Below are 27,528 nucleotides of genomic sequence, written 5' to 3' on the forward strand. Positions count from 1 at the left end.
GATCTACTTATTAGGGAAGGTCAGAAATTTCAATTTCTGAAAATGCCGATTACTGATTCGGCACAGAAAAGGTTTTTTTTGTTTTTTTTTTACCAAATTCTCTGATTGGCCAAATACTTTAGAGTCAGAAGCATTGAACCAATCACAGGCTGCAGAATTTTCGATGAAGATTTGAATACAGTGGAAATTTTAGACCAATCACAACACTCTGTAAAATTCTATAGTATCCGAGTCCTGTGATTGGTCTAAAATTACAGTGATGTTCCGATTTTCGAGGTAAACCTCCACATTCCCTAACTGGTCCAATTCTTGTGATTGCTCTCAAATTTCTGCGGTATTTCAATCCCATGGAAAATTCTGCAACCTCTGATTGGTTGAATGCTTCTGAGCTCTGTGATTAGTCTAAAATTTCTGAGATTCTGTATTTTGGCGGAATTCCGATTTCTGAGAGAGATTACTGCTGCGGTAAGCCCATTTCCGATTAGAAACTGGGAAGTCGGTATTCCGCAGAAATTTTCCTGCCAACCATACTATTTATGTCTGAATTTCCCATCCTCATTTGTGTTTATTTAGAGTAGAGCTGTTCTGATTCCAAGAGCTGGCCTCAGTCAACAAGGACCTTAGTTTTGTGAGCATTCAGTTTCAACCAGTCGTGATTCATCCACTCCTGTAGCTCAGCAAAGCAAGAATAGTTTTTATTTTTTTGGAGTAGGGTCTGTTCCGTCAGGTTTGAAGGACAAGTAAAGCTGAGTGTCATCGACACAGCAGTGGTACTATAGGCCAAGTTTTTGGATAATTATACCAAGTAGTAACATGTAGATTGGAAATAGCAGAGGGGATAGGATTAAGCATTGTGGCACTACAAATTTTAGAGGTGCAGGGTTGGACATGAAAGGTCCTAGGGAATGTGTTCTGTCAGGCAAGAAAGATTTGAATCGCTGGAGGACTAAACCACTGATGCTACAGTACTGCAATATGTTGAGCAAAATTTCATGGTTGACTGTATCAAAAGCTAATTAGAGATCCAGCAAAAGTAGGGTGGGACAGTCTTCTCTTTCCCTTGCCATGAACAGATCATTTCAGAGGTGGAAAGGGCTGTTTCACAGCTGTGGTGTATCTTGAAGCCAGATTGTAGAGGGTCCAAGATGCTATCTGCCTGGATTCAAGTTGCAGATAGACAGCCTTTTCAATAACGTTCCATAAAAAGTGGAGTTTGGAGGCAGCTGCTCATGGTGTCTGGTTCCATGGAAGAAAAAGAGGCCTGGTGATTCCTTCTTTTGGAGAGGTAGGAGACCTCCCTGCTTGCCAGAGAAGAAATGAATGTTTTGTGAAATGCTGGTCCAAACAAGTCAGGGTATTTTAGCATGAGCTTAGCTGGTCCAGGGTCCAGGTCGCAGGTTGTCTGGAGAAGGTGAAAGAGGGTGTTTCAGATCTCTTCTTCACTAATACCTTTGAAATCAGACCATAGGGTTAAGTTGTTCCCATATGTATTAACAGGCATTGTATAAGGTTAGGTGCTGTAGACTGACTGAGATATCGTATATATAGAGGACACTTTGCCAGTAAAAGTAGCCGTCAAATTTCTCACATAGGTTCTTTGCCACACCCAATCAGGACAGCTCCATCCCTGGAAGCATTTAAGTCTAAACTGAAAACATACCCCTTCAGTCTGGCATTCATGAACATCTGACTATCTCCTCTGTAACACAACCCAGCCTGCAATCCTGTATTGATCTGAGACACAACTATGCGCTTTGAGTCCTATGGGAGAAAAGCGCTTTACAAATGTTATTGTATTGTATTATTGTATTGTATTTATACTAGGTTTTCCAACAAGATGGGTTGCAGAGACTATCAGCTATGCAGAATAATTGGGCCAGCTTGTTGGTGGCCTTTGCGATCTCCTGAGATATGATGGAGAATTTTTTCTTGGCGATCGCTTTTTGGTAGCTTTCCAGATAAGGAGAGATGGGGAAGTTTCCCTCAAATTATCTCATGAATTATCTCCCCTTATCTGATTTCCCCATGAATTAACACTCCTTATCTGATTATCTCATGAATGATGTCTCTTTATGGCTCAGTTGATCTGACTGAGTTGTTTTTTTTATGGTTGATCATGTTTTTAAAGGACCACTATTGTGAAAAATTGTAAAATTTAAAATACATGTAAATACATACAAATAAGAAATATGTTTCTTCCAGAGTAAAATAAGCTATAAATTACATTTCTGCTATTTTGCTGTCACAGTAGTTAGTAAAAATCGGATGGAAATGATGGTTTTTAACTAGTCCATCTCTTCATGAGGGATTCTCAGTATTTCATGTATTCTTTACTAAAGCACTCCCTGGAAAGGATCTATACAAAGATGCATGCAGCTCCACCTACCTGTTTTCACACTATTCTGGCAGTTTGACTGAGCAACTGCCTTTCGCTAAGTGCTTTTGAAAATAAAGAAAACCTTGAGAATACCCCTTGAGCAGATGGGCTAGTCCAAAACGTGTCAGTTCTGTCAGATTCCTACTTCCTACTGTGACAGTAACATAGAAGAAAAGTAATTTAAAGCATGTTTACCCTGGGGTAGTGTTGCTATCACGGATGGTCGTGATCACGGGTACGCGTAATTCACGGCCATTTGTACGCAACACGAAGGCCGTGATCCGCATGCCGTGATCCGCATGGATCACGGCATCGCGTCAAATCTGGATCACGCATAAAAAAATACGGGTCACGGCCCGTAATCACGGCTGTGATGCGGCCGTGATGCGGCCATGATTGCGGATTTTTTCAAAAGATGTCACTGGGCCAATCAGAGGCCCCTGACGCAGGCTAGAGCAACCAATCACAGGAGGGGAGGCATACGTGTATATATGCACGCATACAGTATCCGGATCACATCCAATCGCATTGTTACGCATACGGGAAAATAAGGACGCATACACTATCTCTTTAGACACATACATTTTTACGCATGCGGACATGTATGTACGCATAAAGTATCTTCCCTTTTTCCACACGTACATTTTTACGCATGCGGGCATACAGGTACGCATAAAAGTATCCGGATCACGGTCGTGTATGGTAGCCATGCGTAGCCGCAGAAAAGACGGGTCGGGCCGGTTATGCATAACAAAAATATGGGCCGCAATCACAGGTGATCCGGATGCGGCACCAATAAAAACGGCCGCATTCGGATCCGTGCTTAAGGGGTATCCAAGCAACACTACCCTGGGGGGAAATGTACTTTTTATTTATGTCTTCATGTATTTACAATTTTTCATGATAGTGGTCCTTTAACCATTTAAGCCGCCTGGACATGATTGTCACGTCCAGACGGCTGCTGTTGTGATGCTGCACATGCAAGTGTTGCCCCCTGTTGGCCCGGAGATTAATGAATGGGAATATAGTTCCCATTCATTGATCTAAGTCCACGGTAGAAAGACCGACGGCTTCTCATCAGAAGCTGCCGTCTTTCTGATAAAAAAAGTTTCCCGTTCTCCCTTCCAAGACTAAACAATTTATGGCCAAATAGTAAAACTAGATCTACATACATTTTTTTTTTTTAATAAAATAAACACACATTATTACATTTAAAATGAGCTGTTTGCCTCCCACACCAAAAATTACCAAGATAAAAATTTTAATGAAAAAAAAATTACAATAAAAAAAAAAAACTAAACATAAATAGTTACCTAAGGGTCTGAACTTTTTAAAATATGCATGTGAAGAGGGTATATTACGAAAAAAAAAATTATTAGCTTGTAAATAGTGATGGACACAAAACTGAAAAAATGCATGTTTATTTCCAAATAAAATATTGGTGCCATACATTGTGATAGGGACATAATTTAAATGGTGTAATAACTGAGACAAATAGGCAAATACAATACATAGGTTTTAATTATGGCAGCATTTATTATTGTATTATCTTAAAGCTATAATGGCCAAAAACTGAGAAATAATGATTTTTTTCCATTTTTTTTCTTAATATTCCTGTGAAAATGCATTTAGAAAAAAATAATTCTTAGCAAAATGTACCACTCAAAGAAAGCCTAATTGGTGGCAGAAAAAACAAGATATAGATCAATTCATTGTGATAAGTAGTGATAAAGTTATTGGTGAATGAATGGGAGGTAAAAATTGCTCTGATGCATAAGGTGAAAAATACCTGCAGGCTGAAATGGTTAATAGTGACTTCAGGGTCCCATTGCAGAGTCGTACGTTAACCTGGAAGCTAAAAAGCAATATATTGCCTATTGTCTAATGAGTATGACATTGTTTTGATGGCTATTATGTAAATTTACACTACTACCAATACAGCGAGATGTTTTTCTTGTGCATTAATAATACTAAGCCGTCTCTTAGGATAGATCTGCAGCACTGGTACCTTATTTCCCTGCAGGATAATTGCTGCACTCTGACAAATCCGCTCTTTGCTTTGCTGAACACTGCTATTAATCTGTTTGATTTTTTCCTGGAATAATTTATGGATGACTTCTTAATACAATAGTATTTCATAAGGGCACAACCTTGCCTCTCCGTGTTCAAAAGCTGAATAAATACAATCTCAGAAATATTTCAAATTTAAAGCCCAACTCAACTCCAAGAATCTTTTAGTGTGAAATGCTTGAGGCCGGTTTCACACTGCCAACCGGCGTTTACCAGCATTGCAATGATCACATCGCACTACAACCATGAAAATAGCCTTCTGGGATTACCGTGGCAATGCGCGGTAATCTTCCTTCTGGCTGCAGGCCAAGCAGGAAGTGAGGCTCTCTAGCGCTGACTTCCTGTGGTCAGAATTTGAATAGCGCGGACGCCTACTGAAAAAAAAGTCTTCTGTGCATGCGCACTAAACCGTGAATGCCGAAAAAAAACAAAACCTGTGTAGCTATAGAGTTATATGATTTAGGGTCGCCATACGTCACCACGCAAGTTGCCTGACAAGGTGCTGTTCCTTTTGCGGCAAATTGTGCACTTCCAGCACATCGCACCGCGCCAGGTATGAAATGTCCCATAGATTTTTGTATTGTAATAGTGTTACCCTACGGCAAAACAGAGTAACACAACGCGCCAGTGTGAAAGGGGCCTAAAGGGAACCTGAACGGAGAGGGCTATGGTGGCTGCCATATTTATTTCCTTTTTAATGATAACAGTTGCCTGGTGCAATACTGATCTCTTTGGCTGCAGTAATCCAGGGGCTTTTGTTACATATGTAGAATGGATCCAGGAGCACCAATGCACAAAGTATATGTGTGCCAAGGTCCCACCCCAGTACCAAAGGGGTCAAAATAGTAAAAATCCAGCAAAGGACCGGCACCACAGTCGTGTATAGTAGCTCAAATACTTTAATGGAACATCAAAGAAAGCTTTCTTTGATGTTCCATTAAAGTATTTGAGCTACTATACACAACTGTGGTGCCGGTCCTTTGCTGGATTTTTATTCTTTTGTTACATTACTGTATGGAAACTATGGGAGATGCCATACGCTTTGAGTCTGTATGACGGCAGCAACTGTGGTGGTACATTACTGGCAGAGTGGGTGAGCAGCTCCACCAATGACTGCCGTTTGTCTTCAGATTCAGCAAGGCAGAGGGGGCAGGTGAACTTTATGTTCTGAGTTTATTCATACCTCCAAACTTTTTTGAGATAAGAAAGAGGGACACTCTAAGACACGCCCCTGTAACTCCTCTAACCACGCCCTCAGCACACCACTCTTCATGCAAATTACAAAGAATTCAGAAGCCAAAGATTTAATTTTATCATTCAAACCATAATGGTCCTCTCTATCAGCATTAGTTTTCCTTCATCTTAACATTTGAATAAGAAATATATCAATGCAAATGTTGGGGATAAAGTTCATAGTCAGTTAAACCAGCAGGGAGAGCCCCACTATATAGAAAAAAACCCACATATATAAGTACTTGTAGAACAAGTACTTGTTCTAAGTAAGTAGTACTTGTTCTACTTACTTAACCTCTTAAGGACCATAGCTCCCCCCCCCCCCCCCCCCACACCAGTGACCAGGCTACTTTTTACAATTCAGGGCTCTGCAGCTTTAAGAGCTGGCTGCAGAGCCAAACAACGCAGAACACTAATGATTCCCCCCACCCCCTATTTTCTGCCCACCAACAGAGATTTATGTTGGTGGGCTCTGATCATAACTGTGGGCATTATTTTTTTATATACATTTATTGATCATTTATTTTAAAATAAATGTGTGTAGATTTTTTTATATTTTGTTTAACCCCTTCCTCCCTCCCCCCGCCAGCCAATCCCAGCGATAGGCTCTCATAGACATCAGACTATGAGAGCCGGTCGCTCTCTAAGCCGCCCAGGGGGACAGCCGAGTGAGATGGCTGTCCCCAGTGCAGTGCTGCCATAGATCGCATTGCTGTACAATGTAAATAGATGGCGGTTTTGCTGTCTAACAGTCTTTTAGGGAGACTGATGACGGAGCTGAGCTATGTGGATGTGCGTGCATCAGTGTGCGTGATTCCCTGCAAAACCCCGCCCCAGGACTTGATGCCAATCAGTGTTAGGCGGTCCTGGGGCTGCTGCCACCTTGTGATCGCCAATTGACGTTAGGTGGTCGCAAGGAGGTTAACCTACTGTATGTACTGCACTGTCAACATTTTGATTTCAGTTAACTTTATATAGTAAATAAAGAGAACACTTTTTCAGGCATTTTCTATCTGTACTACCAATCTTGATGTCATTTCCTCTTTAATTTTTTTTTCTCCTAGAAGCTGCACTCTCATATCTAGCTTGCTTTGTAAACACATGTGCGCACAGCATAGATCGTATTTCAACAGCTTCTGCAGAGGGGTGAGCTTTATCCCTTCTCAGCCTAGTGTCAAACTGAACTGCCCTCAGCCAATCTGTGAGGAGCAGAAATGTGGGAGGGGAGATAACGAGTTTCCCTCTCCCCAGCAATGTACCAGTATAGAGCCAGGCTGACTGAGATAAGATTCATTACAGAAGACACATTTATGATTATATTGGAATGCTTGCAATGCAGAGTCAGGCTGCATAATAAACTCAGAGCAGTGGGTAAATGACAGTTGATTTTATGACTGCCAATCCTGCTTTAAACACATTTTTTTCAGTAGAAAATACATAGATTTACACAGATCTGTACATCAGTCCTGAAAGAGGGACAAGAGGGATTTAGTTCCTAAAGAGGGTCTGTCCCTTTGAAAAAGACAGTTGGGAGCTATGGTTTCTTTATCCAGTAACATTGCCCCATACAGCACATCTTCAGTATATTAAAAAACAAAAAAACCCTCTGTGATTAATCAGGCTAGTTAACTGACAATATTACTTTTGCATCTCTGACGGCATTCTATTGTTCTCAGCACCACCAGCTCACAAATGAGCTCTGCAGAAGTGGGATATGAACGATTTCATAGCTAATGTAGTGTGAAGCCTGCCCGCGCGTCATATCTCCCATGCACAGTATCTGCTACAGTCACTGCTGCGCTGCTGCCATATCTGCCTACACAATTATTTTCCATGCAAATCCCTCTGCCTTCATTTGCATTTGCAACGCACGCAACCAGATGTAACTGACGTGACCTTTGCAATTGTTCCTGATGGGTCAATTAGAGAAAAATGTTTGTCCTGTGTACGTACAAAACGATTGTATGAATCACAGATGCAATTATAGCCTTTCAGCAACTCTGATTATCATTTCATGACATCCCCATTTAAGTCAGTTCAATAATTGTTTGTTCTCCTTTGTTATTCGGCTATTGCTGTTGTGTTTCACGCTTTCAAATCTCATACAGTCTAGAGAAGTATTACAAAAGAAAATAACATGTAACAAAGCATGTGAGAAAGGAACGTTTTTTTGTGTTCTTTTTTTCTCTTAAAGGGAACCTGAGGTGAGAGAAATATGGAGGCTGACATGTTTATTCCTTTTAAACAATGCAAGTTGCCTGGCTGTCCTGCTGATCCTCTGCCTCTAGTACTTTTCGCCACAGACCCTGATTAAGCATACAGATCAACTGCTCTGACTCAAATCTGACTGGATTAGACACATGCATGTTGCAGGGTCAGGGACGGATCTAGGGGGGAGCAAGCGGGTCTCTTGCCCCAGGCGCAGTTTGTTGAATTCTTAAAAAGGCGGCAAAATGTGGATGGAGAATGGCAGTTTAGGCGCCAAAACCTGACCTTGCCCCAGGCGCAACTTGGGGCAACTTGGTCTAGATCCGTCCCTGTGCAGGGTTGTGACTATTGATTCCAGAAGATGAACATGACTACCAGGCAACTGGCATTGTTTAAAGGGAAATAAATATGGCATGGCAGCCTCCATAACACCTTCACCTCGGGTTCACTTTAATTGGAATTGTCTGATCTTGTGTTCTAAATTGCCAATTCTCTTTCTCAATTTTTTGCATATTTTTTTTTTTTGTGTTAATACATGAGTGGAAAAAAAAACCTGCTGATTTACTTAGGGCATGTTTTCACTGACAAGTGATGCGAGTGCGGCTACCTAGTCGCATCGCATCACTTCCGCCGCCGGCCGCATCGGTTTCTGATTTCCGAGTAGTGTTTTTTTTTGGTCATTTTTTGCATTCTCTGATTGGTCCATTGGTTTCGAGTTCTGTGATTGGGCTAAAATCCGATTTCCGTTTTCCTATTCGGAAATTTCAATTCCACGAAATCCAAATGAGCATCCCTAATTGGGATCAGGACACCCGCGGTTTGATGCGGCTATGTAGCTGCATCGCACTGCTTCTAGTGAAAACAGGCCCTTACCTGGGGCTTCCTCCAGCCCGTAGAAGCCTCTGTGTCCCTTGCCACAATTTTCCTGTATGCCAGTCTTCTCGGGTCGGCGGATTCTGCGCATGCAAAAGCGTGCTCCACTCCTGGTCACGCTCCAAATGCCCGGGAACATTCTGCATGCTGCAATACAAATACATTATTTAAAAATCATACTATAGGCCATATCCTATTCAAGGTGATAAGTAGCTTGCAGATGCGAGCTACTTATCACCTTGCCATCGCACGAGGATTACCGGCAAATCCTATTGCCTATATCCTTCGCGCGATGGCCGATCGTTAGGGAGCATTACTCAGGCGAAAGCCTGAGCGATGCTCCCTTTTACCGAGCGATGGGGAGTGAGGTTTACGCTGTGGTGCTGTCCATCAGCACCACGGCCTCACTCCCCACACATGCGCGCTCACCCGCCGCCATCTTCCGCCGCTGCATCTGGGGGTCTCCTTTAATAAGGAGACCCCCAGAGCTCTCCGTCGGGTCGCCGCACAGTTTAGAAGCCCCCGCGCAGCTCTGCACCGGCACCCCTGCTGGCATACATACCGCTGCAGATCACCCACCGCCTCTCGCCGCAAAATCCGTCGCGTAATTTCAGTGTATCTAAAACTGTAATTACTGTCCGCATAGAAGGAGCCCGGGCAAAGCATCTTTGAATCTGCAGCCTGGGCTCCCCATTGGTCCGCTGTCTGAGCCATTTTATTGGTTTAGACAGCGGACCAATGGGGAGCCCAGGCTGCAGATTCAAAGATGCTTTGCCCGGGCTCCTTCTATGCCGACAGTAATTACAGTGTTAGATACACTGTAATTACGCAACGGATTTTGCGGCGAGAGGCGGCGGGTGATCTGCGGCGGTATGTATGCCAGCAGGGGTGCCGGTGCAGAGCTGCGCGGGGGCTTCTAAACTGTGCGGCGACCCGACGGGGAGCTCTGGGGGTCTCCTTATTAAAGGAGACCCCCAGATGCAGCGGCGACGACGTGCGTTAGCTAGTTTAGACCTGCTTTTTGCAGGTCTAAGCGAACGCTCATGTCTGCCGGGAAGCATCGCTTCCCGGAGACATGATAAGGGTAATTGGATTCGGTGTTAAGAACTCGCTGGGCGATTATCTCTCCCAAGCGAGTTCTTTTCCGCCTGGGGGGGGGTCTAAAGTATTATTAGATTAGGCGATGCCCCCATCGCCTAAGTTAAGAATTCGCCAGTGCTTAGCGCTATAGAATATGGCCCTATGTGTTTTCTTGAATTTTTTTTAATGCTGTCTCTCACAGTGGGAACCTACACAATGTGATTTTTAGATCCCTCTATGATTTCTAAGTGGGAGAACTTGCAAAATTGCAGGGTGTTCAAATACTTACGTTCCTCACTGTAGTTAGCTTATGAATCTCCCTTGCACTTTTCTACGCTGGACTGACAAGTGTGAACCCTAAATTGTTTTCCCTAACTAAGAATACAGAGGTCTAGATGCCACGGCTTAGTGTCATGCTCCTCCCACTAGCCCACCCCCAGGCCCCCACGACTCCATGCTGCAAGTTGTTGACGAAAGTGACATCATTTTCTTTCCACTCAAAGAAGCCTGGGGAAACGCTGGGAATGGGGCTTCCAACATTACCGCCATACGCGTCCATGGAACCACCAGTAACCACAAGAAGCCAATCCCGCTTGGACTACCTCTTTGGCCTTGTTCACATTGCGTTCGGCTTGAGTGTCTGTCCGCAGTGGGCGTTTTTTCCCGAGTTCTTGTAAGCGCTTTTGCAGAGCGCTTTTGTCTTTTGATCCAGAAATAAATCCGGAAACAATAAATAGAATGCTTTTTTTTTTAAAAAATGCTCACGCAATCGCTTGCCAAAGCGATTTTGTGAGCATTTTGCTTTTTTCCTATACCTTCCATTGAGGCAAATCGCCTCAAAAATGGCCCAAGCACCGCTTTTGTAAGCAGATTGCAAACAAACTGCTCTGATATAAACTCTCTCATAGAGAATCATCGCACAAGCGCTCTCAGGATGATTTTGAAACTAGTCCGCACTTAAATTTTTACAAAAACACCTATAATGTGAACAAGGCCTAGGTATGTTAGGTAGAAGGAGTTGATGCCACTATTTTTAAAAACTAAACCATGCATTGGGGTAGACACTGGGGGACAATCAAAGCAGGATCATCCACCAAGCAACCTAGGCAGGTGCTTGGGGCCTAGTCACCTAGAAGCTGCCATGGACCATCTTCTTTGACCTCTCTTCACTTAGGCTTACAAAAAGGACCACAAAGCGGCCCCAATTCTACTACCTTGCCTAGGGCCCCATTACATTCTGATCCATCTATGTCCCCATCTATGGGGACAATAAAAACCGTATATGTGTGTTTACGTCAGGCAATGCTTTGAGGGCTCGTTCACACTAGGGGTGTTTTCGGCCTTATTTCAAGCACAGGCGATATTCAAAATCGCCCACAAAACGCTTGTGCAATAAACCTCTATGAGAAGGTTGATATCAGCGCGTTTCATCTGCTTTGCGCTGCTTTATGCGGCGATTGCGTTCGCGATTTTAAGAATAAATACATTGTATTTATTATTTTCCTGATCAAAGGGTTCACTTCCTGACTTGCTTCAGGGAGTGAAATAAAAAATCACTCTGCAAAACTGCTTTAAAAAAAAAAAAAGCAGCGAGCTTGTGCAGAGGTGCCTGGCTCTTCTACTGACCACATATGCTATTGCTCCGTTGTTATTGCCTGATGAAGCGGGATCAAACCTGCGAAACGCGTTGCATATTTGGAGTTCATAAATAAAATATATTGACTGTCTTTACTACAGTCGTTGTGTGTCTACTTGGAGGAGGTAAGTCCACCACTACCTCCTCTATTTACCAAGAATTTGTTTTTAAGCTCATTTAGCTTCCTTTTATCCTTTTGGCGCCTCTGTTCTCCTGCATAATATTGAGTCCACCCTGGGTGAGGGTTGAACCCCTTTTTCTCATCTACAGAGAGTGACTTCTGATTGCTGAGTGGGGTCAGGAAAATCTCCCCACCTGCTTTTACAGTGGTTGCCTAATGTTAACCCTGGTTTGTGAGTATTAATATTTACTCTATCTAGTAACCATTTACCAGTACATATTACACTATTGGGGCTCTTGGTGTTCCTTGTTTTTATCTGTGCCTATAAGCTCCTGTGAAGTAAATCTGGGCCTGTGAACAAGGCCTAAATGTGCTTGTGAATGGAAGAAGAGTTATTTGTCAGCATTAACTTAGCTTATTTCTTTTCCTTCTCAGAATGAATATTTGAATGAAGATGTGGATGCCAGAGTTATTGAGTATGAAGACAACAGACCACTGCTGGATATGTTCTTGCAGAAGCCAATGGGGCTACTATCTCTGCTGGATGAGGAGATAAGATTCCCGAGAGCCACAGATCAGACCCTTGTAGGTAAGGACCAGTCGGGTGTGTAACTACAGATCACAGAGCCTCTAGTAAGGTTTTACAGGGATGAGCAATTAAATTCTGCGGAATTCAGAATTTCAAGTTTTACGTGAGAATCTGGCATTCCAATTCCCAAATTCCGAATGCAGAATTTTCCATTTGTATTGAATGCAAATACCGCTGACTATTAGCGGTTAATAACAAAGCTCCCATACATGCTGTTATCACCAAATTTGCTAGGTATGTTAGGGTTAACAGTAGGGATGATCAATGAGATGTAAATACTTCCGAGTTAATGCAAATTTATGCATATTTTTATGCATAAATTTAAAACAGGGTTTAAATGGATTGGTCCAGTTTCAAACTGCATATATTTGCATAAAATGTGCATACATTCGGAAGTATTTGCACCTTTTTGATCATCCCTAGTAGTAAGACGTTGCTGTCCCTCTCTTCCAGAACCCCCACACATCGTGTACCAAGCGGGATGGTATAGCTCAGGGTGCGGAGCCCCACACGCTCCGGGCCGTGAACTCTGGCTATACCAGCCTGCCAGGGAAGGGGGGGGGGGGGGGGTATTTCCATACTTATTAGGCAGACAGGCAGTATTTCTCAGCTGTGCTTCCCTGCCAGGCTTTGCCTCTGCATGCACACGTCAAAGTCCCATTCCAGCCTTCCATTTTTTAACTAAAACAATAGCAAATTTACACTAAATAACAACGCCCAGAATGTTCTGTACTTTCTTTTAGGGATGGTCAGAAATTCCTATTTTCGATTCTGCGGAAATTCCGATTTCTGCCAATGACAATTTCCAATTTTACGTTTGTCCGATTTTCCATTTTCCCCGTAAACAGGAAAATCGCAAATTAAAAAACGGAATCTTGTGATTAGTCTAGAGCAGGCATGGGCAAACTTGGCCCTCCAGCTGTTAAGGAACTACAAGTCCCACAATGCATTGCAGGAGTCTTACAGCCACAGTCATGATTCATAAAGGCAAATGCATTGTGGGACTTGCAGTTCCTTAACAGCTGGAGGGCCAAGTTTGCCCATGCCTGGTCTAGAGTGACCACGGTAATCTGATTTTTGCTTAAAAAAATTCTGCATTCTCTGATGCAGTTCGATGCTTCCGAGTTCTGTGATTGGGATAAAATCAATGAGTTGCACTAAAACTGGGAGAAATGTAAGGTGCTAATTACAATTTCATGAAATTTGAAATAATTTTCGTAAATTAAATTACAATTATCATCATAATGGGAAAATCCTAATCACAGGAAATGATGTGAAATTTTAAATAATTATGACCACACACACATTTTTTATAATTACGATTGTTTTTAATAATTAATTTTTCGTAATTACTAAATACATTTTAAGTATTTTTTGCTACAAATTTTCATGTAAAAGACTAAAAAAATGTTCTTGGTTTGCAGGAAATTATGAAATTACAAGCAACACAAAATATGATTTAATGCAACATAATGACACAAAATTACAAATGACGGAATTACGAATTTTCTGATAATTGCGAATTACAATTTTGTGTCTTAATTATGGATGCTAATTCAGATTTAGCGGAACTGAAATTTCGAATTTGCAATCGGAAATCCGAATTTCCGATCGGAACTCAGAAATCGGACTTCTGCGGAAATACTACATTACCACAACTTGGTAATTTTAGCTCAATCACAGAACTCTGAAGCAATCGACCAATCAGAGAGAATGCAGAGTCAACTCTGAAGTATTTGGCCAATCAGAAAATGCCAAAAATGACAAAAAAACAGTACTTGGAAATCAGAAATCTGAACGTTTAAATCGGACACCGTTCGGAAATCGGTGGAATTGGTAATCGGCATTGGCGGAAATCAGAATTTCTGCAGAATCGGAAATTGGCATTTCCGACCATCCCTAGTCATAAATGCAAATTTTGTATACAGTATTTCATGATATACCAGTGGATTGCACTGCATGGATCCTCTACTGATTGTCACAAGGTAGGCAGATTTTAGCGCAAAAGTTCCCTCTCCCACCCTCCTCCACCACACACAGAGGCGTATCTAGAGGGGTCCAGGCATGGCTTGTGCCATGGGCGCCACCGCACCATGGGCGCCACATGGCTGCCTCCACCTCCCTCATGCTTCACCACCTACTACTGAGAGATGTCTCTCAGGCATTTGTACCTGCTCTTATACTGGAGGACATCTCTCACTACCTATACTGGGGAGGGGGGGTCTACTTCTACTGGGAGACAACTGCCAAATCTATACTGAGGGGGTTACTTATACTGTGCGGAATCTCTTATTACCTATACTGAGGGACTACTTATACTGGGTGGATACCTCTTACCACGTATGCTAAAGAAGGCTACTTATACTGGGGAGACATCTCTAACTACATATACTGGGAGGGCAACTTACACATGTGTGTACTTATACTGGGTTAACTACCTCTGGCTACCTATACTTGGGTGCTACCTCTTGTTACTTTTACTTGGGGGGTTAACTCTAGCAACCTATACTGGGGAGACTTGTATCATTGCAAGAAAAGAAGTTGTTATTATGGGACAAAGTGGTCTGATGGGTGGAGGGGGGGCGCAATATCAGCGTTTGCCATAGGCGCTTTGTCACCCAGATACGCCCCTGACCACACACACACACAGTAACATGAAAGTAGGCAAAGCTGGCACATTCATAAAGTTCTTCATTGTTTTTTGCATTGTTTAAAAGGCCAATGCTTCGGAGCCACATAGGGCCGCTTCATAAATGCTGTAGCTGCTTGCTGAACACACATCAAGTTCCACTGAGTGCACAGAGGAGCTCTAACTCCCACAGGACTATATTTAGTTAACCCTTGAACGGCGGACAGATGTTTGCTTAGAACATCTTGTTCCTTGATAAAGGGGCCCTACATGGCTCCGAAACATTGGCTTTATAATATTTCAAGAAACAATAAAGAACTTTATGGATTTGCCAGCTTTTGACTGTTTTGATGCTCTACAAGGTGTGCCATCCCCTTTGTTCAGATGTGAACATTACCGACACCAACCAAGGTTGAATACTATGGTGAGTGTGAGACTCAAATAAACCTAGAGCTTGTGACATTACTTGTCATATAATAGGATAAGGTAGCTGTCTCTGTTAGGAATTGTGATGCTTATATAACAATACTGATGCTGTGCTAAATATTTAATAGTGTGAAATAATGGCGACCTATTAAATTGCAAAGGTATATTTGCTATAAATGGAAATGTTCTACAGCCAGCGAGGCAGGCAGGAACCAAAGATGTAACCGGAGAACATGTGGAAGGTTTTAGGCTACAGGAGGAACCTTGGGGCAATATTAAAAAAAACAATGTGTTATTCTTCCTTTCAAGGCAAGGATACTGAAATAAAGACTCGAAACGCAGCCTTGTTTTTCCTCCTTGGCTTCAGTTGCAATTTGAAATATTTAAACTACATTGATTGCTTGCCAAAGTTAATGTTTGTGACTGACTCACGTCATTTATGCAGTCTAGCTCTAGCAAAATGACAAAACAATAACGGAACAATTACAAAGTACATCTCAATAAAACGCGAAGCCTTTGTGACGGATGCTATAGAGTTACATGTCAAGTTTGTCTGCATTGCGTGGCATTGTTGTGATCTGAAAGAGCAGGTAATTCTATCCAGTAGCAAGATGCTCTCCAAGCAGTCAGTACAGCTTAGTACACACCATACAATTTATTTTTTACTTCAGATCCTTTTCGAACAAGCGATCAGATCAATATTACGATCTGACATTGATTGGATACAGGGCTGAATTTGTACTTTTTACCGCCCAAGGCCAACAGTCACTAGCCACCCCCCTGACCAACAGCATCTCAACCAACCAACACCCCCCCCCCCCCTTTCAGTATAAGTAGGCAGATAAAACACCCCCCGCCATTTCTGTTTGGGCCCCAGATGCTTCCCCCTTTTCTCCCCCTCCCAAGTAGCAAGATGATGCCTCTCCCCCACTCTCCACCCTCCCAGGTAGCCAGATGCTTCCCCCCCTCCCTCAAGGCTAGTCAGATGCCTCTTGCCCAGTCCCCACTCCCTAACTGGTAGCCAGGTGCCTCCCCCCTCCTTCCTCTATAGCTAGCCAGAAGTCTCCCTCCCCCCTCCCTCCCAGGTAGCCAGATGCTTCCCCCCTCCCCTAAGGCTAGTCGGATGCCTCTTGCCCAGTCCCCACTCCCTAACTGGTAGCCAGGTGCCTCCCCCCTCCTTCCTCTATAGCTATCCAGAAGTCTCACTCCCCCTCCCTCCCAGGTAGCCAGATGCTTCCCCCCTCCAAGGTAGGCAGTGTATGTCCAATCAAGAGGTGTTCTGTTGAACTGAGCTGGGGCCTGGCAAGGGCTCGGAGTAGGGACATCAGAATGGATGGGGAAAGATCTTCTTCTAACTGCACCCATCGCCATGGCATCCATGGCATGAATGCATTTCGGTGCATTCACTAAATTCATAGGGAAAGGAAAATGTAGGTTGTCGCCGCTTTACAAGTTTAAGGGATAAGTCTACTGCATTAATTTTACTAATGTTTTAGGGAATTCTGTTTTTGTAATGTAATGTTTAATTTTCTGTGACTTTAGAAAAATTTGAAGATAACTTGAAATCAAAATATTTCTGGAGGCCAAAGAGAGTGGACCTGACATTCGGAATCCATCACTATGCGGGGAAGGTATGTTCAGACCACTACCACATCCAATAACAGATACCAAGCGCAATAACAATCACACAAACACAGCAGCAGTGTACTACTCCTGCATACTGTCTAATATGTATTGCATGGATACATTCTAACAACAGTTCATTCTAATATGTCAAAAATGGGAATAATGGTTAGAGATCGGCTCTATATTAATGTATCATGATCTTACATAACCTGAAAGTGCAAAACACACAATTTGCTCACTCCCAGCTAAAGCACTTTCCTACCTTTACTGTATATGGTCAGCAGGCGCCAGTCAGCCAATCAGGTATACTGTAATACACTCTTTGCCTGCTGTACCAAATCTAGCAGGAATTGCATAAAATGCATTCAGGTGGAAGGCTTCGATTGGACGTAATCGTAGATTACACCTTTTACAGGGACGCCCCGTGTAGGCACATCTCCCACACGGTTCCTGAAAGTGTACAATAACCAGGCATAGCTGGGCCAAAGTTCCCCTGCCATGCCCCCCCCCCTTTCACACACACACTGCCATGTGCAGCCCCCTCCCATTTCAATTCCGAATAGCCCCTCCCTTTATCTGCAGCATGATCATTCCATGCAAAACGTCCTTGGATAGCACCTCCTCTATACTACATACAGACCCGTTATCAGGCAGCAGCCCCTCTACAACACACACAGACTCCTCCTCAGGTGGTAGCCCCTCTATACCATATACAGACCCTTCCGCAGGCAGTAGCCCTTCTATACCATATTCAGAGTTCACAGAGTACATTTTCAATAAGCCTAGGGGAGTGGTGATATGGTGACATCACTGCACTGTGCTTAGTTCCATAGGCCTAAAAGGGGTGTGTCTATGACCAAGCTTGGGGCATTTAAGGGCACTGGAAAAAAAAAAGGATTTCAAGATAACATTACAGGAGCTTTGCTTCAACTGGTTCCAACACTAAGCAATATTCTTAGGAATGCAAGACCACAGCTTTTCTTGGTTTAGATTGCTTTTTTTATAACAGTTAGTCAGTTTGTATATAAAGTTCACACTGCGTTTGGGTTTTCCTGTACAGCATCATGTTGCACGTAATGCTGCACAGCCAACTGCTAAGAGAGTAGAGCCTAATTATTCAAATGAGGTTATTTTTAAGCACTGCGGTTTCATGAAGCACCCTCTATGTTTGCCATTTAAATTACTTTTTCTCTCCTGCTCATCACATTTCTGCCACTTGCCAAATTCAACAAAATTATATCTGTATTAATGTGTCCATGCTTTTTGTCAAATAATCATTTGCAGAATGAGAATTGTTTAAAAAAGATGCTTGTTGAGGCTATCTGAGAATTCTGATAGGGGTGGAATTATTTTCAAACTGCACTGGTTAAGACCGGTTCACAGAAAAGCCTCAAAATAGTAATTATGGTGTATGGCCAAAATTGCCATTTATTTTTTTACATAAAACAAAGAAAATTGGGGACTATGCATTACAGTGGATCCGAGATAAACTTTTACTCATTGCATAATTGTATTCCTTTCATATAGTTTATAGGGCATTCCTCAAGCCAAATACTTTTTTGCTTTTGTTTTAATACTCTTATTCCCCATAAACTAAACAAGCCTCACCCACAGCTTTTCAGAGTGCCTTGGCATTTTCAGACCGTAGCAAGGGCTTATGGGAGCTCAGTCTGGGCAGGAGGAGAAATTTCAAAAGCAGAGGGGAGGAGGGAGGAGGGAGAATTAGGTTTTCACAGACTGAGGGCTGAAGATGCAGATCAGCTTGCATGTGTGTAATGTTTATAAACAGAACATGGCCGCTGTCATTGTATCACAGGAAGAAATAATCATATTCTGTTGAAGTTGCTTGCAGCTAGATTTGCTGTGTAAACTGTCTAAACTTTAGATAAGATATATAGGCAAATTACATGTTATAGTTAGTTTTTCATCTCGGATCTGCTTTAAGTACTATAGAGTCGCATGTATCCCTAAGCGTACGAGAGGAATCGATGCAGGAGACTTGGGCGCAGGATAAGGCTGGTATATGGCTGATCCTGCTGCTGCACAAGTTCCCGGCCGTGTTAAATACTATTCCCCCTCCAGGCCGCCATGGATAGTGGGGAATGAAAGAATTCGGCTTCCAGCAATTATTGTGTCTTAACTCTCCTGGCGGTTTATTAAAATCCGCCAGGGGGCAGCAAAGCCGTTTTTTAATTCTTTTTTTTTTTTCATGTAGCGAGATGGCGATCGGAGATAAGGAGTTCCCGTTCAAAGAACGGGATCTCCAGGAGGGCTTCCCCCGTCGCCATGGCGACGGGCGGGGTGACGTCACCGACGTCATCGACGTCGTGACATCAAAGGGGACTCCGATCCACCCCACAGCGCTGCCTGGCACTGATTGGCCAGGCAGCGCACGGTGTCTGGGGGGCAGCTGCGGCGCGACGGATAGCGGCAGATCGGCGGGTAGCATGGGCGATCGGATTGCGCACGCAGCTAGTAAAGTGCTAGCTGCGTGTAGCAAAAAAAATTTATGCAAATCGGCCTCAGCACGGGCTTACCGCCAGGGAGGTTAAAAGTAACTTCAGCTCTGTCTTCTGATGGCGCCGAAGTTACTCCCTGTGCGCCCAAGTCTCCTGCGCTGGATTCACTGTGTTCGATCCCTAAAGCCACGTGTACTGTATTTGGAGCCCAAGGCTTGGCATGGAGGAATATAATTGGTATACAATATATTTATAGATGTAGAAAACAGCACACATATACAAAAACCTTGATAAGCACCACCTCTACTCCACAACCATAGACACAGAGGCCTAACCAACCACACTGCAGTACCTCTGCATAGGAGCATCTTTCAGTGGTGTCTGAGGAAGGGGTCAATGTGGTGACATCAGACTCTGTTCAGTCTTAAAAAAGGTGGCCTCTAACTGGACTTTAGGTTCTTTGGACTGGTTCACACTTGAGCGTTTTTCAGCGCTTTGCTTCTTGCCGGTAATCAGCAAAAACGCTGCTGCTAATGTGTCCATGCCGGATCATTCTCACTGCAGCAATGGCAATTTGCAGCATTTGCGATTTGCTGCATGCAGCGCTTTGGGGGCGATTGTGTTGTGATTCAGCAAAATTGCAATGCAAAATCATCTTAAAGCGGACCTGAACTCATAACTTCCTCTCTGCTCTAAAAGATAAGCAACGGAATAATAACCCTAAAAAAAATCTTTGTTACAGCTGAAACAAATCCTGTAATAAACTTGTTTTCATGGAAGCAGACACAGCGTTAACATCCTGTGTTTACAAATTAGCTGGTCTGCCGAGGCAGCCAGCTGACACAGCTGAGAGATCAAATTACCTTGGTGCTTAGTCACAGATGGGGGGATTACACCGGCTGAACTCTCTAAACACATAGAGGGTGGATTTCTCTGTGTTTTCCTTCTGTGCTGTGGAAGAGTTCAGGTCTACTGTAACAGCCCTGTGAAAACAGCAGTCACCAGTCTGACAGGAACACTGCAGATAAGCAGATCCAGATCTCCACCACAAGTGGGAAGATTGTTCTTTTTATAATACAAATGACGTCCAGATTTGAGAGGTAAAATAATATTTTTGTCTGAAATTCAATTTAAGGCAAAACTTTAAAATATTATTGAAATTTTGATGAGTTGGAACGCTGACATTTCATAAATTGCATGATTTGACTCTCCACTGACTACAGAAAAGGAACAGGAGGGCTGGGCGGCCACAGTGGAGCTGTCGTTCCACATTTTATTATGTGCCAAGCGTTCTTACTTCTAAAACTACATTTTCAGACGTAAATCAGACTGCAGACAAGTGATAATAAAGCTTCGCTCGCACTGAATGCTGCTCCATGGCTGCAGCCAATTGCTTGAGGAATTGAAATGTCTTTAGTTGCACTGAAGCACTTTAATCAGCTGTTCCACTCAGTGTCTTTTATCCGAAGGTTCTGTACAACGCCAGCGGATTTCTGGAGAAGAATCGAGACACGTTACCGGCAGATATCGTGCTGCTTCTGCGGTCATCCGAAAACAGCCTCATTCGAATATTGGTCACCAATCCCCTAACCAAAACAGGTACATGCTTGCTGGTTAGACTCTTGAACAAATATTGCTAATTCTTAAATGTTTTTAAACCAGGGTGGGGGTGACACACAGATCAAAGACCAGAAATAGGCTACAGTCACAGTGCTGCATTGCGGGGCGCCATAACAGCGGCTTTGTATGTGGCTTGCCGCACTGCAATCAGGGCGGGATCTCTGGACAGGCCACATAGGCTCGGGCCTTGGGTGGCTGCGGCCCAAGGCGGCACCTGAACATGAACACGACATATGAAAGAGGAGGCTGAAAATAAGGAGCAAAAAGGAAACTGATGCTCAAGGGAGCTGTTCATGAAAGTGAAGGGCTACAACACATAAATGTACCAATAGAAGAGGTGCCAGCACAAGGGATGGGAGGGGAGCTGCTGCACATGGATGATACATATGGAAGAGGGGGATTGGAGGGGCACTGCTGTAGATGGAAAGCGGAGCCACAACATACTAGGCCTAGGGGCACACAAAATATAAATCTGGCCTTGACTGCAGTGAACCACCTGTAGCGAAGTTCACTGTGCAGCGGGTGTATTGCAGTATAACAGCCTGCGCCATTATTATTTTTTATTGATATAGCGCCAACATATTCCGCAGCGCTTTACAAAGCACAATAAGACGACAAGGCAGGGCCGGGCCGAGGCATAGGCTGGAGAGGCTCCAGCCTCAGGGCGCAGTGTAGGAGGGGGCACACAATTCATTCAGCTGTCATTCCTAATTGTGTATTAAACAGAAATAAATAAGAAAAGGGGATACATAGCAGTGACTGCAAGCCAGATAACTAGATATTAAGGTGTTGGGGAGATTGTGGGCCCTGTGACCCTCTTAGTCTAATAGCAATCAGTGTGTGACAGCTGGGGTGGGAGGGATGGAGGGGCGCACTTTGGTGTCTCAGCCTTGGGTGCTGGAGGACCTTGTCCCTGCTCTGCGACAAGGGGAACATAGGTACAACCAAAAAATGTACAGCAGAGTCTCAAGCAGCACAAGTTATTGCAACAAAAACAGTAAACATTAGGAGGATGACACTGCAGCATCGTTACTCACTTTATGCAGTGTGTTACTCCAAAATGTGTGCATTAGTAGTTAACACGAAGCATACTTTCATTGACTATATGCTTTACTGTATACGACGCAAAGCGCATGTAGCGTGCGGCGCAGCCAGTGGCGTAGAAATAGGGGTTGCAGAGGTAGAGACCGCATCGGGGCCCTTGGGTCTGAGGGGCCTCTAGGGGCCCTCCCTCAAGCACAATATTATCTCTCTATTGGTCCTGTGCTGTTAATAATCACTTCTATATAGTAGTTTTGGTGCGCCATACCAATTGTTATGCATAGAGTGCTTGGGGGGCCCCATGTAGCACTTGCACCGGGGTCCATAGCTCCTTAGCTACGCCACTGGGCGCAGCTTTCATGAACAGTTGCGCTCCTGCTGTTACAGAATGCAACAGCCGCTGTGAATGTAGCCTTAATCAAACAAACACGGGCAGACAGTCCAGGTCACCTTCCCCCTCTTCCACTGGCTGCAACAATCTTTCTCTAGTATGTTCATGACAATTCTTGTCTGTGTGAAAATGTGTTTTAGTAGGAAAAGTATCCAGAAACTAATAATGAAGCTGAGGTTACTTTCATATTTCCAAAAAGTGCAAAAATACACAATTTCTTCAATAGTACATACCATACAGCAACAATGATAGGCCCATTCAAAAATTGTAAAATAAATATTTTCTCACATAATGTCTTTAGGCTAAAGAAAGATTATATTTCACTCATTATTGTTTCCTGTATATTTTTCCTGCTATTTCATACCCTTGTATTTGATTAATATGACTTTGAGTGTAGTGGTACATCACTAAGGATATTATTTTTTGACAAATTTTGAAAATGGGTTTTGTCATGCCTATATAATTTGGTGTAAATCTTCTCTGTGTAAAAAGGGAGTCAGGAAAAGTTGACAAGTGGCGCCACCATCCACTCTAATGTTAAATATCGGCTATTGGACACAAAACTGGCCAAGCATCCGTTAACAGTCAATAGGGAATGGGCGGTTCTGGTCCTTAAGGGGCCAGAGCCGCCCGTTCCCGAAAGGGTTAAGATCTGTATTTGTGTGTCACCTGTGTTACCTTAGCTGGGCCAAAATAAGAATATGCACAACAAGCATGTCTCCAAGTGAAAAACTATGACAGACTCTTTGCTTTCCACACAGGCAATCTGGCTCATACCAAAACCAAGTCAAGGATGAATTCACAGACGGGTCCAACACGGAAGACCTCCAGCCACAGCAAGGTAGAGAGAAATAAACCTCCAATTTATTATTTGGCTAGAGATTCAGAACAATGAGCGTTTCATGTAACCAACCACATCCTTATCTGTGTGTTTTTGTTTTATCAAGCCGGATATCTTAATATTGTTCAATACTTGTTACTTCAGTGAGGTAATCTTATACATGTGTGTGCGTCTGTCAGCTAGGCTTTGCTCTGTAGTTCGGCAGAATCCCTGATTATATACTCTGTGCACTGTATGTAAATGAAGCATCACTTCTTTATAATGAATAGGAATATACTGTACATTGTGTTATTTTGTGACGGGATATAAAATTGTAACTTTCTGATGGAGTCTGATTTGCAAAGTTTCTTCTGGGCAGAAGATTACTAGAGAACATGACTGATCCTTTAAATGAGAAAATGAATAAACGTATGATGCTATGAGCAGGGCTGGGCTTGGCAATAGGCAGACTAGGCACATAGGCACCTGCCTATAGGCTCCAGTGTTCTGAGAGGCTGTCACAGGTTTGCTGATATCTCCGCCCCCAAGTTCCATTTAGCATGTATATGAGCCTTAAAGCAGCAGGGACAGCCATACTATTTCAGGGGGAAAAAAGCACATATATAAGTAGATAACTACTTGTTCAATTTACATAACAGATGTGTTGTACTATCTATTTTTTGATTTCAGTGAATTTTATATAGTAAATAAAGAGAATTCTGTTCCCGGCATTTCCATCTTGCTTCACTCTGACTGAAGCCAATTTTGATGTCTTTTCCTCCCTTACCATTTTTTTCTCCTAGAAACTGCATTGTCATAGCTAGCTTGCTTTGTAAATACATATGAGCACAGCATAGATCAGAATTCAGCTGCTCACTGAACTGCCCTCAGCCAATCAGTGAGGAGCAGCAATGTGGGAGTGGTGATGACAAGCTTCCTTCTGGTTGGCAATGGCAAAAATAGAGCCAGGCTGACTGAGAAAAGATTTATTGCTGCAGAAACATTTCTGATTAGATTGGAGTGCTTGCAATATAGGCTAACTGCACAATGAACACAGAGCAGTGGGTAAATGGAGTTTGATTTTGAGGCTGACAATCCATCTTTAACAGGGCCATTAATACCACAGCAGAACATATAACTCAAATACAAGCAGAGACAGTAATAGTGTTAGGTTCACAGCCTTACATTGATGGATATGCAGCTGGCCAAGCAGGTGGCTGAACACAGAAAAGGGGTTGCTGAATATGGAAGAGAAGCTTACAAAGGGAACAGGAAGGCTACAAATGGGGAGTAGAGATGGCACAAACGATTTGCCAGGGAACAGGAACCGGCGAACCGCCGGGATTCGCTGAGAACCGCAAACTTTTCGAAAAAGTTTGATTCGCCCTCATAGTGCATCTTTAGGGTCAACTTTGACCCTCTACATCGCAGTCAGCAGGCACATTGTAGCCAATCTGGCTACACTCCCTCCTGGAGCCCCCCCCCCCCTTTCCCTTATACAAGGAAGGCAGCGTCAGCCATTTGACTCACTCGTGTGCTGCCCTGCAGTAATTTGAGAAGGAAGAGCTGCTGTGCAGAGACCTATAGGTAAAGCTTAGTTAGGCTCTTGTAGGCTTCTTAGCTTGCTCCTTGCTGATTCTTATTGCTAAAAAAAGCACCCCACAACAGCTCTTTTGAGAGCTAATCTTGTTCTTGTGATCCATTTTTTTGTGTGTGTGTCTCACAGACACTTGTGTTGCATAGACAGCCTTGGTAATTCCTACTGTGTGTGCCACTGCCAGGCCCAGCACATTCAATGACTACCTGTGTGTGTGACAGGTGCACATTGTAATACCCATCACTGCGTATACCTACCTGTTTTTCTGTGCACCCACCTACCTATGTGAGCGCACGCAGTGTCACTGTGCCTGTCTGGTACCTGTCTGTGTGTGACAGGTGCACATTGTAATTAGTGTTGGCCGAACAGTGTTCGCCACTGTTCGGGTTCTGCAGAACATCACCCTGTTCGGGTGATGTTCGCGTTCGGCCGAACACCTGGTGGTGTTCGGCCAAACTGTTCGGGTTCGCCCGAACGGCTCATTGCCTGGCCGAACAGGGCCCCTGTTCGGCACGAACAGGGCCCTGTTCGCCCGAATACTGGCCCCCTATGGGGTCGCAGGCATAAGGGGGGAGCATGCCCCGATCGCGGGGGGGGTCGGAAATTCCCCCCACCCCCTCCGCTAGCGCTCCCCCCTCTGCCCGCTTCCCCATTCAAAAGTTAGGAAGTGAAACTGTACCTGTGCGGCCGGTAGTGGGTGACTGGCAGTGGGCGGCACTATGGAGAGACTGAGGAGGAGGAGGAGTCTGGAGAGTGACGCGTTGAGGGAGGCCGGGCAGTGGGCGGATCAGCAGTAGTACGGTACTACTGCTGAACCGCCCGCTGCCCGGCCTCCCTCAACGCGTCACTCTCCGGACTCCTCCTCCTCCTCAGTCACTCCATAGTGCCGCCCACTGCCAGCCACCCACTACCGGCCGCACAGGTACAGTTTCACTTCCTAACTTTTGAATGGGGAAGCGGGCAGAGGGGGGAGCGCTAGCGGAGGGGGTGGGGGGAATTTCCGACCCCCCCCGCGATCGGGGCATGCTCCCCCCTTATGCCTGCGACCCCATAGGGCCCCCAAAAGCGGGATGTTCGGGGAGTTCGGGGTTCGGCCCGAACATGCCGAACATTGCGGCCATGTTCGGCGAACTTTCCCGAACCCGAACATCCAGGTGTTCGCCCAACACTAATTGTAATACCCACCACTGCATATACCTCCCTGTTGTTCAGTGCACCCACCTACCTACGTGAGCGCACGCAGTGTCACTGTGCCATTTCGGTACCTGTCTGTGTGTGACAGGTGCACATTTGCAATGCCAGTCATTGCATAATTGTTCACACTACCTGTGTGACCGCACGCTGTGTAATATACCACTCCGAGCATACCTGTTAACTGCACCTGTGTGACAGCTGCACATTGTATTGTAATACATACCAGTCACTGCATACCAATCTCCTGTACGGTGCTGCTGCAACAGCAGCGCCGTGCGACGTAAACACCGGGGATTTTTTCCCCGCGTGTTTACATTTTGCCTGTGAGCCGCGATCGGAGGCTTGCAGGCTGTTCACGGAGACACCCTCTGTGAACTGACATGGAACGGCCATTCGAGCGCCCGTTTCCATGAAAATCCACAAATGACCAGCAGCCGCCTATCGGCGTTGGCTGTTCGTTAAGTGGTTAAAGAAAGAAAAGTACAGGCCAACTCAGAGGCCATATAATGATATGCGCAGCCTGAGGAAAAAGTAACTGTGCTGTACAAACTCTGAACTGAGCTGCAAGAGAGCAGACAGAGAGCTGTTAGCAGCAGTATGTGGGTGAAGCTAGGAATTTTCAGCTACCTTTTCAGTACTATTCTCTTCCAAGCATGTGCCTATGATGCCTATTGGCAACACCGGCCCCAACATGAAGAAAGCTCTATCCCTTCCCTCAGTCTGTCAAAAACTAAGAAAGAGTTCTGCCTGGAGTTTGGATCTTTACAGTCGATGTAATGATGATGTTTTTGTTTTTACGTGTATTGTTTAATAGGGAGAATTTTTAGATTCCCATCATCCCAGAGAGACGACCAACATGAAAACACAAACTGTGGCTTCATATTTTAGGGTATGTTATTCCAATATTGCTTCTGTGTGTCATTTATATTATTTTGGGTTACATGTGGAGTTTTAGAAATCCTGATGCTCTTATGCTGGCCACACACCCGTATATTTGATCTAACCAGTATCTAGTAATGAAGATGCCTAATGAAGTACTGCTCAGCCACACCTCCACGTTCTAAACTTCTAACTGTTCTCTGATTGGCCACTTCTGATAGATACAAAGCCTCTGACCGGCCAGAGCTACTGGTAATAAATCTTTGTTTACTCTATTAAAAGCCAGTTACTACACAGCCTTTCCATAAGTGCAACACCCTTTAACCAGGAAAAAAATATTGCATACTCCTAATTGCAAAATCCCAAGCATCCTATCAGGCATGACCCAAAGCTGATTCTGGCTCCAGAACTTTTTAGTCGCCTGCGGACTGTTATTTGTGGCGTGAATGTATACAGATTCAAGGTCTGGAGGACTCGATTATTGGTGTGAGGTGAGCGGTCCCCAGTGGCATATTACATTACCTATATTCAAACTATCGGCAACAGTTGGTGCCCAAAGTAATATGACATGTAGGTAGCCGCCATCCTGTATTGTTTTAGTAATAAATGTACCCTTTTACAAGGTTATTGATACGTAATTTTTTTTTACGTGTGTGTTT

General features: G+C 44.0%; 1 protein-coding gene across 4 annotated transcripts in view; it reads left to right on the forward strand.

Moving 5' to 3' along the window:
- The window catches only part of MYO3A (myosin IIIA), a 233,885-nt gene that overhangs the window by 126,338 nt on the left and 80,019 nt on the right, over window positions 1–27,528 (forward strand). For 3 of the 4 annotated variants that reach the window (XM_068235654.1, XM_068235657.1, XM_068235655.1), the window contains exons 20-25: window positions 12,034–12,187; window positions 16,785–16,873; window positions 20,797–20,926; window positions 23,141–23,220; window positions 23,327–23,368; window positions 26,805–26,879. In XM_068235654.1, the coding sequence (XP_068091755.1) occupies window positions 12,034–12,187; window positions 16,785–16,873; window positions 20,797–20,926; window positions 23,141–23,220; window positions 23,327–23,368; window positions 26,805–26,879 (570 nt within the window). The remainder of the gene's footprint in view (window positions 1–12,033; window positions 12,188–16,784; window positions 16,874–20,796; window positions 20,927–23,140; window positions 23,221–23,326; window positions 23,369–26,804; window positions 26,880–27,528) is intronic. The other variant, XM_068235656.1, reaches the window with a different exon arrangement.

This window comes from Hyperolius riggenbachi, chromosome 5 (genome assembly GCF_040937935.1).
Source record: "Hyperolius riggenbachi isolate aHypRig1 chromosome 5, aHypRig1.pri, whole genome shotgun sequence".
NCBI classification, from domain to species: Eukaryota; Metazoa; Chordata; class Amphibia; order Anura; family Hyperoliidae; genus Hyperolius; species Hyperolius riggenbachi.